The sequence below is a fragment of the Hypanus sabinus genome, chromosome 6, assembly GCF_030144855.1.
Source record: "Hypanus sabinus isolate sHypSab1 chromosome 6, sHypSab1.hap1, whole genome shotgun sequence".
In the NCBI taxonomy this organism is placed as follows: Eukaryota; Metazoa; Chordata; class Chondrichthyes; order Myliobatiformes; family Dasyatidae; genus Hypanus; species Hypanus sabinus.
Genome location: NC_082711.1, coordinates 61,690,866 through 61,706,079, shown reverse-complemented (window position 1 = coordinate 61,706,079; position 15,214 = coordinate 61,690,866). Strand labels below are relative to the sequence as shown.

General features: G+C 39.2%; 1 protein-coding gene across 4 annotated transcripts in view; it reads right to left on the bottom strand.

Annotated features, from left to right (window-relative positions):
* Nucleotides 1-15,214, bottom strand: part of cdk14 (cyclin dependent kinase 14) — a 599,160-nt gene that overhangs the window by 360,044 nt on the left and 223,902 nt on the right. For all 4 annotated transcript variants that reach the window (XM_059972264.1, XM_059972266.1, XM_059972267.1 and 1 more), the window contains one exon: nt 3,898-3,992. In XM_059972264.1, coding sequence (XP_059828247.1) covers nt 3,898-3,992 — 95 coding nt within the window. The remainder of the gene's footprint in view (nt 1-3,897; nt 3,993-15,214) is intronic.

The following is a 15,214-nucleotide window of genomic DNA, read 5'->3' as shown; positions in this document are numbered from 1 at the left end:
GTCAACAAACTGAGTTACGGATCACAAGAGGTTCATGCAGTTGTCATAGTCGTGCATAATGAAGACTAAGAGAGCCTGATAGTGATCTCAATGAACATTGAATTTAATTTAAATCCAGCACACATCCTTGAGAAGTATTAACCACAGTAACATCGTTGAGAAGATTCCTGAATGAGACCACTGTGGCAAAGCCTGGGTATAAGCAAATTAATGCAAGTGAAGATGTTTGACAGGTCTTTTCTTTTGCACTAAAGGAAAACACTGCAATTCTGCAGTCATGGCTGCAAAGATTAATTGTTGTTTTAAGCCTGTTGCCTCTCAGTAGGGAGTGGTGTGTAGCTGGTGGTCTTTGGTTTGCAATAATGTTTGTGGAGACTACCAAAGTAAGATTTAAGGACCCATTGCATTAGACGGTTATCTCCCAGGCATAGTAAGTTTCAAAATACAATTGAAAAGAAGCTTTTATACCACCTGAAACCTTTCTCAGAACAAGCCCCTCATACCTTATTGTTTAAATATGGTAAGGCTTTGCCCAAAAATGGGTGTGACTGGTAGAGCTATTTCCTCAGAGTTCCAGGATTTGATCATGGCCTTTGATGTTGTCTGAGTGAAGTTTATATTTTATTCATATGACTGCAAATCCTCTGGTGAGTCAGCGTTACACAGATCAGAAATAGGCCCTTCAGCCCAACTGATCCATACCGAACAAGTTGCCTACTTGAGCCAATCCCAATTCCCTGCATTTGGCCCACATCCCTCTCAACCATATATCTGCCCAAATATTTTTAAACATTCATGTCCAAGTAGCTTTTAAAATTAAGCCTGGCATCTGCCACTTCCTTTGACACTCTGTTCCACATAACCACCACTGTCTGTGTGGAAAAAGTTGTCCCTCAATTCCTCTCAAAGTCTTTCCCCTCTCACCTTATGAAAGTACTTTGTGTTCCAGTTTCCACCCATATCCCTAGGATGTGAAGGTCACTGGTTTATTTTGACCATGTAAGTGGCCCCTTGTGTACAGCTGAATGGTAAATGGGACGGCTCTCTCTCTCTCTCTCTCTCTCTCACAAAGTACTCCAACAAATCAATATTTATTGACAGGACCATCTTGATGACTTAAAAAAAGACACAAAACACTCAAAAGGTAAGATAGGATACGAAAAGAAGAATAATTTGTTCTGATAACAAATCCTAAATCAGGACCGCAAAAGCAAGAAATTGATGAGGTCTTAAAAGGGATAAGCAGTAGAAATGAAAATGATAGATTAAAAAAGAACAGATGGAAGACAAACAGCACCCTAAAAGAGTGCACCAAGGAAAAATGATGTATTCTTACGTACCCAAGTAATATGACCCAGAGAACATTTCCCCAGAAAATCCACAGTGATGAAACCAGTACAAAATTTTACTGAAAGTCACTGATGGCAGCAAGCAGCAGCAGCAACTCATTGTAATCAAATAAAACCACAACTAGTTTAAAGGGCATTGGATTAAAAAGGAAAAATTCATATCACACTGATCCCTACTGATTTCCAATGACAGAATTTGAACTAATATAAATTGACAGTTTTATTTAAACATAATACTGGCAATGGGATAATTTTATCTCTTATTCATGTTTGGTAACATTTAATTTACAAACCCACAAATTCATACTTAACAAGCAAAATCAGCTTGACTAGGGAGCAGTTTTGATGAAGGGTCTCAGCCCAAAACGTCGACATTGCTTCTTCCTATAGATGCTGCCTGGCCTGCTGCGTTCCACCAACATTTTGTGTGTGTGACTAGACTAGGGAGCTGCTTGGCTGATCACAAACTTTGCAGGGAAGATGCAACACCCAATTAACCCATTACCTCTTCAAAAGTGTTACATTAGTTCCTAGCCTGACAGTGGCTCAAATCTCTTTTCCTCATCTTTAAGCATGGCCATGATTTACTCTTCTAATCACTCCTACAATGGCTGACAAGCCTTTAAGCAAGGCTCAGAGTTCTCAAAACTATGCCATCAGACTCATTTACTTCTTTTGAAGATACTCCCTGAAACCTCTCTTCAAGATTATCCTAATATCTGGCTCAGTGTCAAAATTTGTTTGGTAACACTCCTTTTAAGAGCTTTAGCTTTTTATACATGCAGATGCTGTTACTATCAGGGTTTGACAAGAAAATGACTGGGTAGCTCATGCATATCTATTTTTAATCAGAAGGTAAAAAGCCTCTAACAGATGTCACTATGTTCTCAGCAGTATATATTACCAGAATGAAGCAGCATTATTAAAGCAAACAAAAAGATAACATAGAAATAAATCATGCTTTCAAGTCAAGAAAACAGCAAATGAATGGGTCAGCCACTTTTCATGTTAATAATCAGTTGTTATTTGCCACATGACAGAGCATTGCCTGAAGGAAACATCACATTTTGTTCTTAAAATAATAGTACAGTGGCTGCATTAATCCAAAAAGCTGACATGAAACATGAGACGGAAAGCTTTTTACATCACCCCACTGGTCTTGGGAACATGACTGGCGAGCCCATACTGAGCTCGATGCAAAACTGTGGAAATCTTTGTTTAAGAACTAAGGGGAGTATAAATCATTCAAAGAAACTAAGACCATCTTTTTACTATATATTTTTGCCCCAGAGCTATAATGCTCTTCAGGAATATTCCATGCAAATTTAAGCATTGGTGCAAATTCAGACATAACCATTAATACAGCAGAAAAAGGATATAAAAATCTATATTTAGTTCCTAACCACTGAAAAATATTGCCAAGAACACTTGCCTGCAGAAAAAAACTGGCATCACACTTCAGAGACATTCATTAGTACAATTGTCTTAAGTTACATCATCCAATACCTAACCGATTTTGTTTCAAAGAGCAACTTGATTTCCCCATCCCTCTCCAAACTCAACTGATTTCTGGACAAAGAAATATGCTTTTTCCTAAATTAGTATAGAAATCCTTGCCTACGTGCCTGATAGAGACTCCATAAATTCAAGCACGTCAGGAAATCAGGATTTTTTTTTTTCTTGGCCTTGCAGCTATGAATGGCATCAGTGTTATCATTGTGAGTATTTGTGGATAAGTGCTGACAGCTAGCTGAACTACAGGGGAGCTGAGGAGATGAGGCAAGAGATTTTGAGGCCAGCACTGAATCAGTCGCAATTTTACTGAATGGTGGAGCAGTCATGAAGGGTTAGTTGGCCTACTCTGCTCCCGTCTCTTACGGTCTTGTCTAACTTGTGGCAATAACACCAACTACAGAAACTTATGCAACAGTAGAACTATTTTTTGTCAGTTTTGTTTAAGTCCAAATGATCATGATATAATTTAAGAATCTCAGCAGTAATTATTTCCTGACTTAGAATTACTGAATTCTAATTAGAAATTCAAAAGAAAATACTAGAACTGTTAATTGCACTATAAAAAATACTATTTTAATCAAGAAAAATAAAGCATAATATATTGCATTAACTAATGAAGCTCAAGTTTTGACGTTAACCATTTTGAATTAAACCTACAAATGTACAAACCAGTCCTAAAATTAAAATTAAATTGCATTGCTACATGTTTTCCCCAAATGAAAACTCTTTTTCTGATTTAGAGTGTAACTAAAAATGAAAATATTTAAAAGTAATTGAGTAAAAAAGAAATTTGTGGTGACTGAGACTGTCATCTAACAGTCAATAATGTTTTAAAATCTGCAAAGCTTGCAGGCCCTATGGGAGTCTCTACCAACCAGACTATACAATCTGTGCTTATGTGTGTAGACACAAGAAAAACATACTTGGAGCATGACAAAGACTGATTACATTGAGAGTATAAACATTCACTAGTGTAATTACATTGTAATTATAGTCCAAGCAATTCCATCAGCAATCAGGGGAAAGCACTTACCACATATTCAAACACAAGAGTTAAGGTTTCCTTTGTGTGAATGATGTCATGAAGCAGGACTATGTTCACATGTTTCAAACCTTTCAACAAGGAAGCTGCAAAGAAACAAAGAGAAAACTTTCAGATTGGTAGCTTTGCCCAAGCAATCGATTACCAGTCAATAACTTTGGGTGCCATTAATTAATTATAAAGATTAGGTGAACTATTTGAAGTATTTAACTATATTGACAAAAAGCATCAATGCCAATTGACGAGACTAAAAGTGGCGTGAACATACTCTTTTCCTGATTTCCAGGATGAAGTCCATTTTATACTGGAAGATGACCAACACTTCCTATCAGTATCACAAGAGTTTTGCCAATATTGTCTTAAAAAATTAAACTGCAGATATACAATTAAATTGCTTCCGTTTTGGCACAATCCTTCTTTATGCATATGAACAGAACAGAGAGCCAGTTGAGCTCACAAGATGTCATTGTCTTGTCATGTATCCTAAAGAGAACACCTTTTCCTCTCAGTTACAGTGGTGTATTCTTCCAGATCGTTTTATGTGGATTCTGAATCCTCCAGCTGTCACTATAATTAATTGCCTGAATATTATTAGTTCTGAGCTAGACATCAGATGACAGTTCACCCTGAAACAAAGATTTCCAATCTGAAAAGACAGAAGTAATTGCTGGTCAGTCACTCGTGGCACCACTGTGCAGCTGAAACCGTATTATTTACAAGGCATGGTTAGAAATTACAGAACGCAAAATTAAATAATATGAAACAGAAAGATCAGAAGTAAATTATCATTAATAGATCTCAGATAACAGGAAGCTTTTTACAAGTTTGAGATCCTGTTCACCTCATGTACAGAATTAGAATAAATAGATATATATTTTACCCCGCTAATCTTACTCAAGTTAAAAATGAATAATTCTACAGACAAAATCACATGTCCAGATTCTCAATATACATATCTTGAACATTAAACATAATACAGCAGAGCCTTCAGGATATATATTTCCTTATAATGCCCTCAAATTGCCTAAACTCACCAAACACTTGGGATTAAAATGAAAGATAGGTTTAAAATTTTATACCATTATACTCGATCTAAATTAATTAGGACTATTTTCTCTTCAAAGCCATAAATAATTGGTCCATAGTCCATTATTTCAATGATATAAAGCACTTTACCCAAAGGCACAGTTAATTAGTGGCTATGCTTCTGGAATAGTGATCCAGGGGCCTAAGTTAATGATCTGGAGACACGTTCCATTCACACTGCAACAGCTGGAGAACTTAAATTTGGATAATTAAATAAATTTGAAATAAAAGAGGTCCAAAGATTACTGCATGCTTGTAAAAACATTGTCATTTAGGGAAGGAAATCTGAATGCTATACTCAGTTTAAGTAAACTGACCAGCCAATTAGTTGAGTCTGTTGTCTTCCATAATGGTCATGTGACCCAATTATGATCTATCACACTTCTGAGAGAAACAAAAATAATTGATTGCAACAACTCAATAAGCACCTCAACACCTCCCTTTCAAGGGCAATTAGAGATGGGCAATAAACACTGGCATTGCCGTGTTCATTCAGATCTTGAATAATTACAAACTATTCATTATTTGTAAAAACTATGTGTGGAAAATGTAATAGAATGATCAGAACTAAATCTGCATGGTAATTCGACAGACAAAACTGATTCTCTACTTCATACGTAGAAGTACAGTGCACTGACAAGAAGAAATCCGGAGAAAAGTACTAACATACAAATAAATGGGTTATTTGAGCTCAGATGAAAATTCACTTGAGCTCAAATGAAAATGAATATCTTCAAGTAGGAAAACAAGCCATCTGCGTGTTGGATTTCAATTGATTGTGTTTTGTTTTTTTGCATTAATTTGGTAATGCCCTGTTGTGCTGAAATCACATGGTGAAACTAATGAAATGGTGTGACAGGATCACGGATATTTATGACACAAGGGGAGGCCATTTAATGTTACATCCAGCTATCTTCAACATGGATGCTGATCGAGACACCTTTAAATGTGATGAAGGTTACTACCTCAATCACACTTTCAAACAATGAGCTGTAAAATTCTTACCTTCTGTCTCAACCTCCTACCCTGTCTATGCTTCCTCATCATTAACTTGTTTGCTAAGATGAATAGCTTGTTCTTATTTACTCCACCTAGGTCCTGGGCACTGAAACTATTTTCATACTGGGCACACTGAAAGCCAATAAATGAAACACCAATAGCTTAATATAAGCAGTTCTTTCAAATGTATTACTCCCAGATATCATTGATCAAATTTACTCAAGATTCATAATGCACAGATACCCTTTTTAGCATTCTCCTGAATTTCTGATTTGTCACAGTGCTCTCATTCCTCCTATTCTAGCATTCTCATCTCCAAGATGGCGGCGCGACACAGCTTGCAGCAGCCACTCTGGAGCTGTATCTGTTATTTGTGAAGTGGGGTGCCGTGCGCAATCATAATCGATTGAAAACGGACGTGGAAGCACGGAGAAACATTGGGAAATTCCAGGAAGACCTTCTTCGTTGCTGCTGCTGCTGTGAGGTCTGGGACTCTGCTGGGAAGAACAGGCCCCCAGTTCTCCGGGTCACGTTGCCAATGGCCATTGGCGGGGCCGTCTTAATACACTTGGCAGAGGACGGTGCTCGGAGAAGCTGTGCCGGAAGGGTTGGTCGTCAGCTCGAAGGTTCGACGGACTCGGAGTCCTTTCGACAGACATGTCACTTTCGGTGGGTGCTGCGTCTGCGAGGCTGGTTCTGACTGAGCTTCCATTGTGTGCTGTGTCTGCGAGGCTGAGTCAGGCGGCACCTTGGAAGTCCATAGCGGGGATATTCCCTTCTGCCCTCGGCGTGGGATGGTGAGTCCGTCGGGACCCTGGGGACTTGTGGAAACTGTGGTGATTTCTTTTGAACTTACAGTCCTTTAACATCTTGGACTATTTTTACTGTGCCCATAGTCTGTTTTTTTTTTATCAATTATGCTATTGTTTGCACTGTTGTAACTATATGTTGTAACTATGTGGTTTTGTGCAGGTCTTGTAGCTTTAGTTTTTGGTCTTGTTTTGTCTAGTGGATTTGGAGATCCTTTCCAGGGAACGTGCTAGACAGTAGCGCGATATTAATATACAGCAGCCTCTCCAGACTCTGGATTGGGGATTGCCAAACGTTACGTGGATTTTCTGGTGTAGTCTGTTTTGTCATATGCTTTTATGATATCATTCTGGGGGAGCGTTGTCTCATTTTTTTAAACTGCATTGCATTTGTGGTTTCTAAATGACAATAAACTGAATCTGAATATGAATACACCCAACTCTTCTTTAAAATCAGCCAAGCAGTCTCTGCTCTTCGGAGCCAGGAACCCAGCCCAAAATTCTGCCCTCCGCCAGCACTCACAAGGCATTGAACCACTGATACGATTTTGCAGAGTCTGCCTGTGATGTTGGATGTGCTGAGGCAAACAGTCTGGCCACTTAATGCAGAGATATGGGGCATAGGACAGTACTGTGGCTAGCACAGTGAATACAGGTAAAGCAGGACTGGCAGCACCAATTCCATTTATTGACAGACCACCTCAATCCTACAAGCTCTTTCATTACCTCTCATCAGATGTTGGATGCTCCTCTTCTCCCTATTTCAGTGGTCCCCAACCATCTGGCCGCGAACCGGTGGTTGGGGACCTCTGCCCTATTTGAGTGCTAAGCTCAAAACATTGAGCTTTCACCATAGTCAAATCTCTGGCTGGGCAAGAGAGAATTGTGCAGCCAAATAAAGTGAAGGGGATATGGCAGTGTCCACAATATCCAACAGCTGACAAGAGAGATGACAGAATCAAGACAATCTGACATCATGGGCATCAGATGTGCCAATTATCAGTGATGGCTGTACATATCATACAGAGCAAGGTATTGCTGACGGAAAATGGAGGCATCTTCAAAAAGCCCCACAGCCCCTGGTGGCCCTTTGATCTCAGTCTGAGGCTGACGTGAACTTATCCTTCAGGCAGATGAACTCACAGACAGCATGTGGCCTAGACAGCATACTTAACTGAGTACTGAGGATTGGTGCTAATCAACTAGCTGGAGAGTTTACGAACATCTTCAGCAGCCTGATGTCTTCAGCTGCTTCAAACAGGCTTCAGTCACACCGGTGCCAACGAAGAATGTGGTAACCCATCTCAATGATCATTGTCCAGTGGAATTCCGTACATCCACTGTCATGAAATGCTTTCAGAAGTTGGTCACGAAGCAGACTGACTCCTGCTTGAAGACTAATCTGGATCTGCTCCATTTTACCTATTGTCACAACAGATGAATAGCAGATGCCATTTCATTGGCCCTTCACTCTGCTCTGAGCATCTGGCAATGGTGATGCACCCAACAGGATGCTCTTCATTGACCACAGCTCAGCATACAATACTACAGTTTCTTCAAACTCATCACCAAGCTCCAAGACCCAGACATTGATACTGCCCTGTGCGAATGGATCCCAAATTTCCTCACTGGCGGTTAATAAGGAATGGCAAAATCATCTCCTCCACACTCACCATCAGCGCAGGTCACCACAACGCTGTGTGCTTAGCCCCCTGCTTTTCTCATTTATATTGTGAGACAAAGTATAGCTCTAATGCCGTATTTTAAGTTTGCTGACAATACCACTGTTGCTGGCTGAATTAAATGTGGTGGTGAATCAGTATAGACGAGGGAGATTGAAAATCTGATTGAGTGGTGCCACAACAACTGCTCTCACTCAGAGTCAGCAAAACCAAAGAGCTGATTATCGACTACTGGAGAAAGAAGCTAGAGGTCCATAAACCAGTCGTCATTTGGGGACTGGGGGGGGTGAGGAAAGGGACCGTATTCCTTAACATTAACATATCAGAGGCCCTGTCCTGGGACCAGCATGTAAATGCCATCACAAAGAAAACACAGCAATGCCTCTGCTGCCTTAGAAGTTTGTGTAGATTCAGCACTTCACCAAAAACTTTGACAAACTTCGATAGTATCCCAGCTGGTTGCGTCACTGCCTGGTATGGAAACACCAATGCCCAGGAATGGGAAAGACTGCAGAAAGTGGTGGATACAACCCCATTCCATCACAGGCAATGACTCCCCACCACGGGGTACATTTCTATGGAGTGCTGCCACAAGAAAGCAGCATCCATCATCAAAGGCCCCCAACATACAGACCCATGCTCTCTTGTCACTATTTCTATCAGGCAGGAGGTACAGAAGTTTTAATCCCAGACCACCAGGTTCATGAATAATTATTATCCGACAACCATTAGGCTTCTAAACTAAAACCACTCCCAATTGATCGTCAGACCTGCAGACTCACTTTCAAGGATTCCTTCACAACTTATGTTTTCAGTTTTATTTGCACAATTTGTCTTCTTTTGCACATTGGTTGTTTGTCAGTCTTTGTTTATGCATGTTTTTTTGTAGATTCTATTGCACTTCTTTATTTTTCCAGTAAATGCCTGCAAGAAAATGAATTTCAAGGTGGTATCTGGCAACGTGCACATACTTTGATTATAAATTTACTTTGAACCTCGAGTCCCGCATCTCAGTGATAAACAGCTGCACCACTCACTGCTGCTCTATCATCACCAGCTCTCACAGTCAGCCTCTCCATATGGTGGCTGTGAGAGCACAGAGGCAGCAAGGGCCAAAGCTTGTGTCAATTCCCAGCACTGTGGCACTGCCAGTAATGCATCTGTGTGTGTATAAACCTAACAATGGCTCATGTCAGTGCTGATTTCATAAGCACTTCTTCCCACTAAAATATCCTAAAATTTTCTTCAAAATACAAAAAAAATGTCTAACCAAATTTGATTAATAAACCCATTATGTAAGTGCACATTTTTCTGTAATATTAACTAGATCTTGTTCTGGCACAAATGAAAGGACTTGGCAACATTGTTGAATGCCATGAGATATCTGTTTATAACAATTATACCATTAAACTTCAAATAAAGAGTAAAACCTGCAGAAATTAGTGACTGTTCTAATTTGATTAACATTTCCCATTACAATACAAAAATACCTTGCTATTGATTAAAACACAAGATGTATTTGGTTTCTAAACTACTGAACCTCTTCAAAGATAGAAAATTTCCTCGAGAAACAAAAAGCAATGATCCAACCTCCCAGCATCTTTTTAAGCAGGCATTGGACGAGAGGAAGAAGAACAGTAGTAGTTTCTGACCATCGTTGCTTTTTTAACTATATTACTGATCTAGACTTGGAGATGCAAGTAACATTTTCCAAGTTTGCAGGTGGCTTTGTGAGTTACCAGGAAGACAGGAATCAACTATAACAGCAAATAAATAGGCTCCAGAAATGGTACAGGTATGGTCCAGTTTTAAAGCAGACAAATGTGAAGTGATGTAATTTGTTAGGAAGAGTGAGAATAGGTAATAAATAATGAAGCATGCTATTTGAAAAGAGTTGCTGGAGCAATGGGGCCTACAGAAGTGTGCACAAGTTATTGAAAGAGGTGGGACAGGTTGAGTCAACAGTTAATAGGGCAACACAATATTGTCAAATCATGCTGAACCTCTGGTCCGGTCCCAAATGAAGTAATGTGTTCATCACCACCACTATGTTATTATTTCCTGTCAAAGTCACATTATGAACAGACACTCTTGTACCTAGCACCACTTTATGGACAGACAATCAATTTATGTTCATTAGCTTTCTTATGTATTTAAATTTACTGGGTTTTTTGTATAATTGTGTTCTTTATCTTATTGTCCTTCATACTTGCGTAATTGAAATGACATTTAACAATCTTGGGATTAGAGAAAATACTACTGCTTTCTTTAAAGAAAAAGGAGAGTGAAGATTGATGGTAAATATATAAAATGATGAAGGATTTGATCAGAGTAGACAGTGGAGAAAGATAACCTGAACTCATCTACCCATGAGGCGGCGCGGCACGGCAGCAGCGGCCTTTCAGACCTGGCGTTACTTTAATTTAATTTTCTATTTTAAGTTTGATACACAATTTTCAATTAGGACACGTGGATAACAGAGTGGCTACCTACCATCACCAGATACTACGACAACACAGAGATCGTCCAAAAACAAACCTCTACAAAAATCTGCTGGCTGAATTACGCGACGTCAGCTTGCTCAGGGGAACGGGCCTACAATCCGCAGACTTGCCTGATGCTGGGAGCCGGAGATGGAGACGTTGAAAGCGATGTGCGAGGAAGCAGAAGCGAGGCAAACAGGCAGGAGTCCGTGCCAGGCTAAAAGCAAACCCTAGCCGGCCGGCTCTCCCGTCCATTCTGCTCTCCAGTGTCCGCTCCCTGGACAATAAAATGGACTACATCCGACTCCAACGTAATACTCGGCGGGAGTACAGAGTTTTCTCTGCGTATGTCTTCACAGAGACATGGTTCACTGATGGGATTTCGGACGCTGCCATCCAGCTAGACGGGCTAGCTTTGTTTCGTTCGGACAGAGATGCAGCTCTCTCCGGTAAGGTCCGCGGAGGCGGTGTGTGTGTTTATATCGACACGGAATGGTGTAAGAACTCTGTGCTGGTTTCCAGACACTGCTCATCGTTAGTGGAGTTTGTGGCAGTTCGATGCAGACCATTTTATTTGCCACGGGAATTCACCTCTGTCCTTATATTCGGTGTCTATATTCCCCCCAGCGCTAATGCTAAGGAGGCGCTCTGTGAACTGTACAGGGCTATTAGCAAAATGCAGAACGCACACCCTGCTGGTCTGTTTATTGTCGCCAGTGATTTTAACCACGCGAACCTTAAGTCAGTGCTCCCCAAATTCCATCACTATATGGGCTTTGCAACAAGGGGGGAGAACACCTTGGACCTGTTTTACACAAACATCCCCGACACGTACCGGGCAAAGCCCCGCCCCCACCTCGGATACTCAGACCACATCTCTGTTATGCTAATCCCAGCATACAGACCGCTCGCCAGGCACTCCAGACCAGTTCAGAAGCAGGTGAAAACCTGGCCAGCAGGAGCCATCTCTGCTCTTCAAGACTGCTTTGAGAACACTGACTGGCACATGTTCAGGGAGGCTGCAACCGATGGCGACTCTACCAACTTAGAGGAGTACACAGCATCAGTGACCAGCTACATCAGCAAGTGCATTGATGATGTTACTCTGTCCAAGACCATCACTACACGCGCTAACCAGAAGCCATGGATGACCGCGGAGGTGCATGCGCTGCTGAGGTCCCGCGACTCCGCCTTCAGAGCAAGCAACAAGGCAGCTCTAACACCAGACTATTTAACAGTTTCTTCCCCCAAGCTATCAGATTCCTCAACACCCGAAGCCTGGACTGACACCTTGCTCTACTGTCCTGTTTATTATTTACTGTAATGCTTGCACTGTTTTTGTGCACTTTATGCAGCCCAGTGTAGGTCTGTATTCCAGTATAGCTTTCTCTGTGTTTTTTTTATTACGTAGTTCAGTCTAGTTTTTTGTACTGTGTCATGAAAACCATGCTCCTGAAAATTGTAGTCTCATTTTTACAAAGCACTGTACCAGCAGTTATGTTCGAAATGACAATAAAAGTTGACTTGACTTGATTTGAGGTGGATGGCTTGGCAACATTTCTGACAAGTTCCTCCTCTCTTATTTGGTACACTCTACGATTATCTTTCCACAGCAACCACACAAAGGTTGGGTGTTTAACTTGTAAATAATCTTTTTTTTTCTTTTCAAATCTTTTTATTATTATTATTATTATTATTAAAAAATAGCACAAGTATATTGAAGTAACAATACTTACAATGCCTCAAAAAAGAAGAAATTACCTTAAGGATTGAAAATTTTTGTGAATTAAAAAAAACCCTACTAAGCAAGAAAAGTGAGGGGGGGAAAAGAAACCCATTGGAGGTACAACCCTGGAGCCATGCGTCATTAAAAAAGCTTCTAAAAGTAAACATCAAACCACCAAGAAGAAAAAAAGGTATATCAAAAAAAAAAATTACATGTAGATCGTGGAGGAAATCCATCAGTTAACTGAAATGATAATAACAAGCAAATGAGCCCCATCTCTTCTCAAAATCAAATAAAGGTTCAAAGGTTCGACTTCTAATTTTCTCAAGCTATGGCACAGCATCACTTGAAAGAACCATTGTGACAAAGTAGGAGCTGATATATCCTTCCATTTCACCAAGATGGCCCTCCTAGCTATCAATGTAACAAACACAATAACATGTTGGTCAGACACTGAAATACCATATTGCAAAAAGCACAGTCAATTTATTAGGCTGTAAATTGATTCTGAATGCTTTAGAAATTGTCGAAAAGACCGACTTCCAAAACTGTTTTAATATAGAACATGACCAGAACATATGTGTCAGTGTAGCTATCTCAGTTTTACATCTATCACAATACTTGTCAACATTGGGAAATATTTTAGGAAGTCTCTCCTTCGTCAAATGATAACGATGTACAATTTTACATTGAATCAGTGAATGACTAGCACAGATCAAGGAAGAGTTAACCAGCTTCAGAATCCGTGTCCAATCCTCCCATATAAAAGTCAAATTGAGTTCCTTCTCCCAATCCTGTTTAATCTTAAGTAAAGGACGCTTATCCTATTGTAATAATAAATTATAAATTCTTCCAATAGAACCTTTCAACAAGGGGTTCACATTCATAACAGTATCTAACAAATCATGTAAGGAAAATTACTTAAATATTTTGTAAAAATGTCTAACTTGAAGATATTGTAAAAAGTGTGAATATGAGAGAGAATACTTATCGACTAATTGTTCAAAAGACATCAATCTGCCTTATTTAAATAAATCCAAAAAAGAATACCTTTATTTTTCCAAAGTAAAAAAATTGGACCACTCCAAGAAGGTTTAAAAAAGTAATTACAATAAATTATACTGCAACTTGTAAATAATAAGCATACTGGTGACACTAATTGTCCGTGTACAGTACAAAATGCAAATTCAAAGCATTCAAAAGCAGATGTTTAAAATGGCATTATTCACTATGGTCAATGGCATTACAGATTTGGTACAGACATTACAAAAACAACACTGTTTTAAATGTTGAACAAAGATGTTAACTGCAAACACTTTTACCAGTGGAAAAGATGGTAATCATGGAGATACTTGGATTAACGTTTGGAAAAAAAACATTAGTTGTTTAAAATGCTATCGCTCTTCCTTTCTTCCTTCAATTCTCTTCCATCTACTGCAGATCTGCTCGATATTATAAAATTTTTTGCTTTAGTTAAAAAAAAATCTGGTTCTTTTTAAGCATAGATGTAACTAAATTATAATGTAACTCCCACAGAATTACACTGGGTCTTTGACATCACTGTTTGAACAATCAAACTCAAATCAACTGTCTTCCCCATTCAATAATCTTGCATCCCTATCTGCTATCGTTCAATCTTCCTTCAATCATTCCTTAGTTTTTGCAGTTACTATCCTTCACAATGACCCAGTGTATTGTTCTCATTACTATCTTCATCCAACAATAACTCTAAATTGGTGATTTCGCATTGACTCGACAACTAAAGGAACAACTCCTTCCTTAGTTATTTGTAAAAGAAAACTCTTTAGAATGTGAAACATCTCCTTTGTTTGAATAAAATGTGTGCCAGTGTCTCAGTTCTCTCATATAGGCATGGTATAATCTTAGTGAACCAGTGGTTGTGTGCCCTCTTTGAGGTATCTTTGTAGAGTTCTCCCACTCTGGTCTCACCAATGATTTCTACAGTATAAGTATGTGTCTTCTGTACTATCCTCATTTGTAAGTACAGGAGTCTAATGGATACTTTTTATAGCTTGATGCACTTGTTCTTAATAGAATTGTGTATTCAAACCCTGTAAAAATTAAGGTGGAAAATTCTTACAAATCCCATTTACTTTACTGAAGAACAATTCCGCTACATCGTCATTTTCACGTTTATCATTTCCTTTAGAATCAATACATAGATTTTAGTACTCTTGCTTTCCTGGTGATCTTCTTAATATTCCTCATGTTCACTCCTAGATCTACTAATTGTTTCTTCACTAGAAAAAAAATAACTTTTTCCCCCCCCAGAAGTTTCTGTAATCTTTTTCACCTCAAAATATTTCCTCTCTGAACCACTTCCACTTCAGATCTATTAACTTAATTGTTTATTTAAGGACTATTAAAATTGAATCAGATCCCTTTTAATCACCCCGACTACTTTTCTTTCCCCCAATTCTGAGCACTTGTATTGCAATAAAATTTTGTACCACATTGAACGAAAATTTGAACAGTTCAAAATGACAATTTAACTCTTTGTGA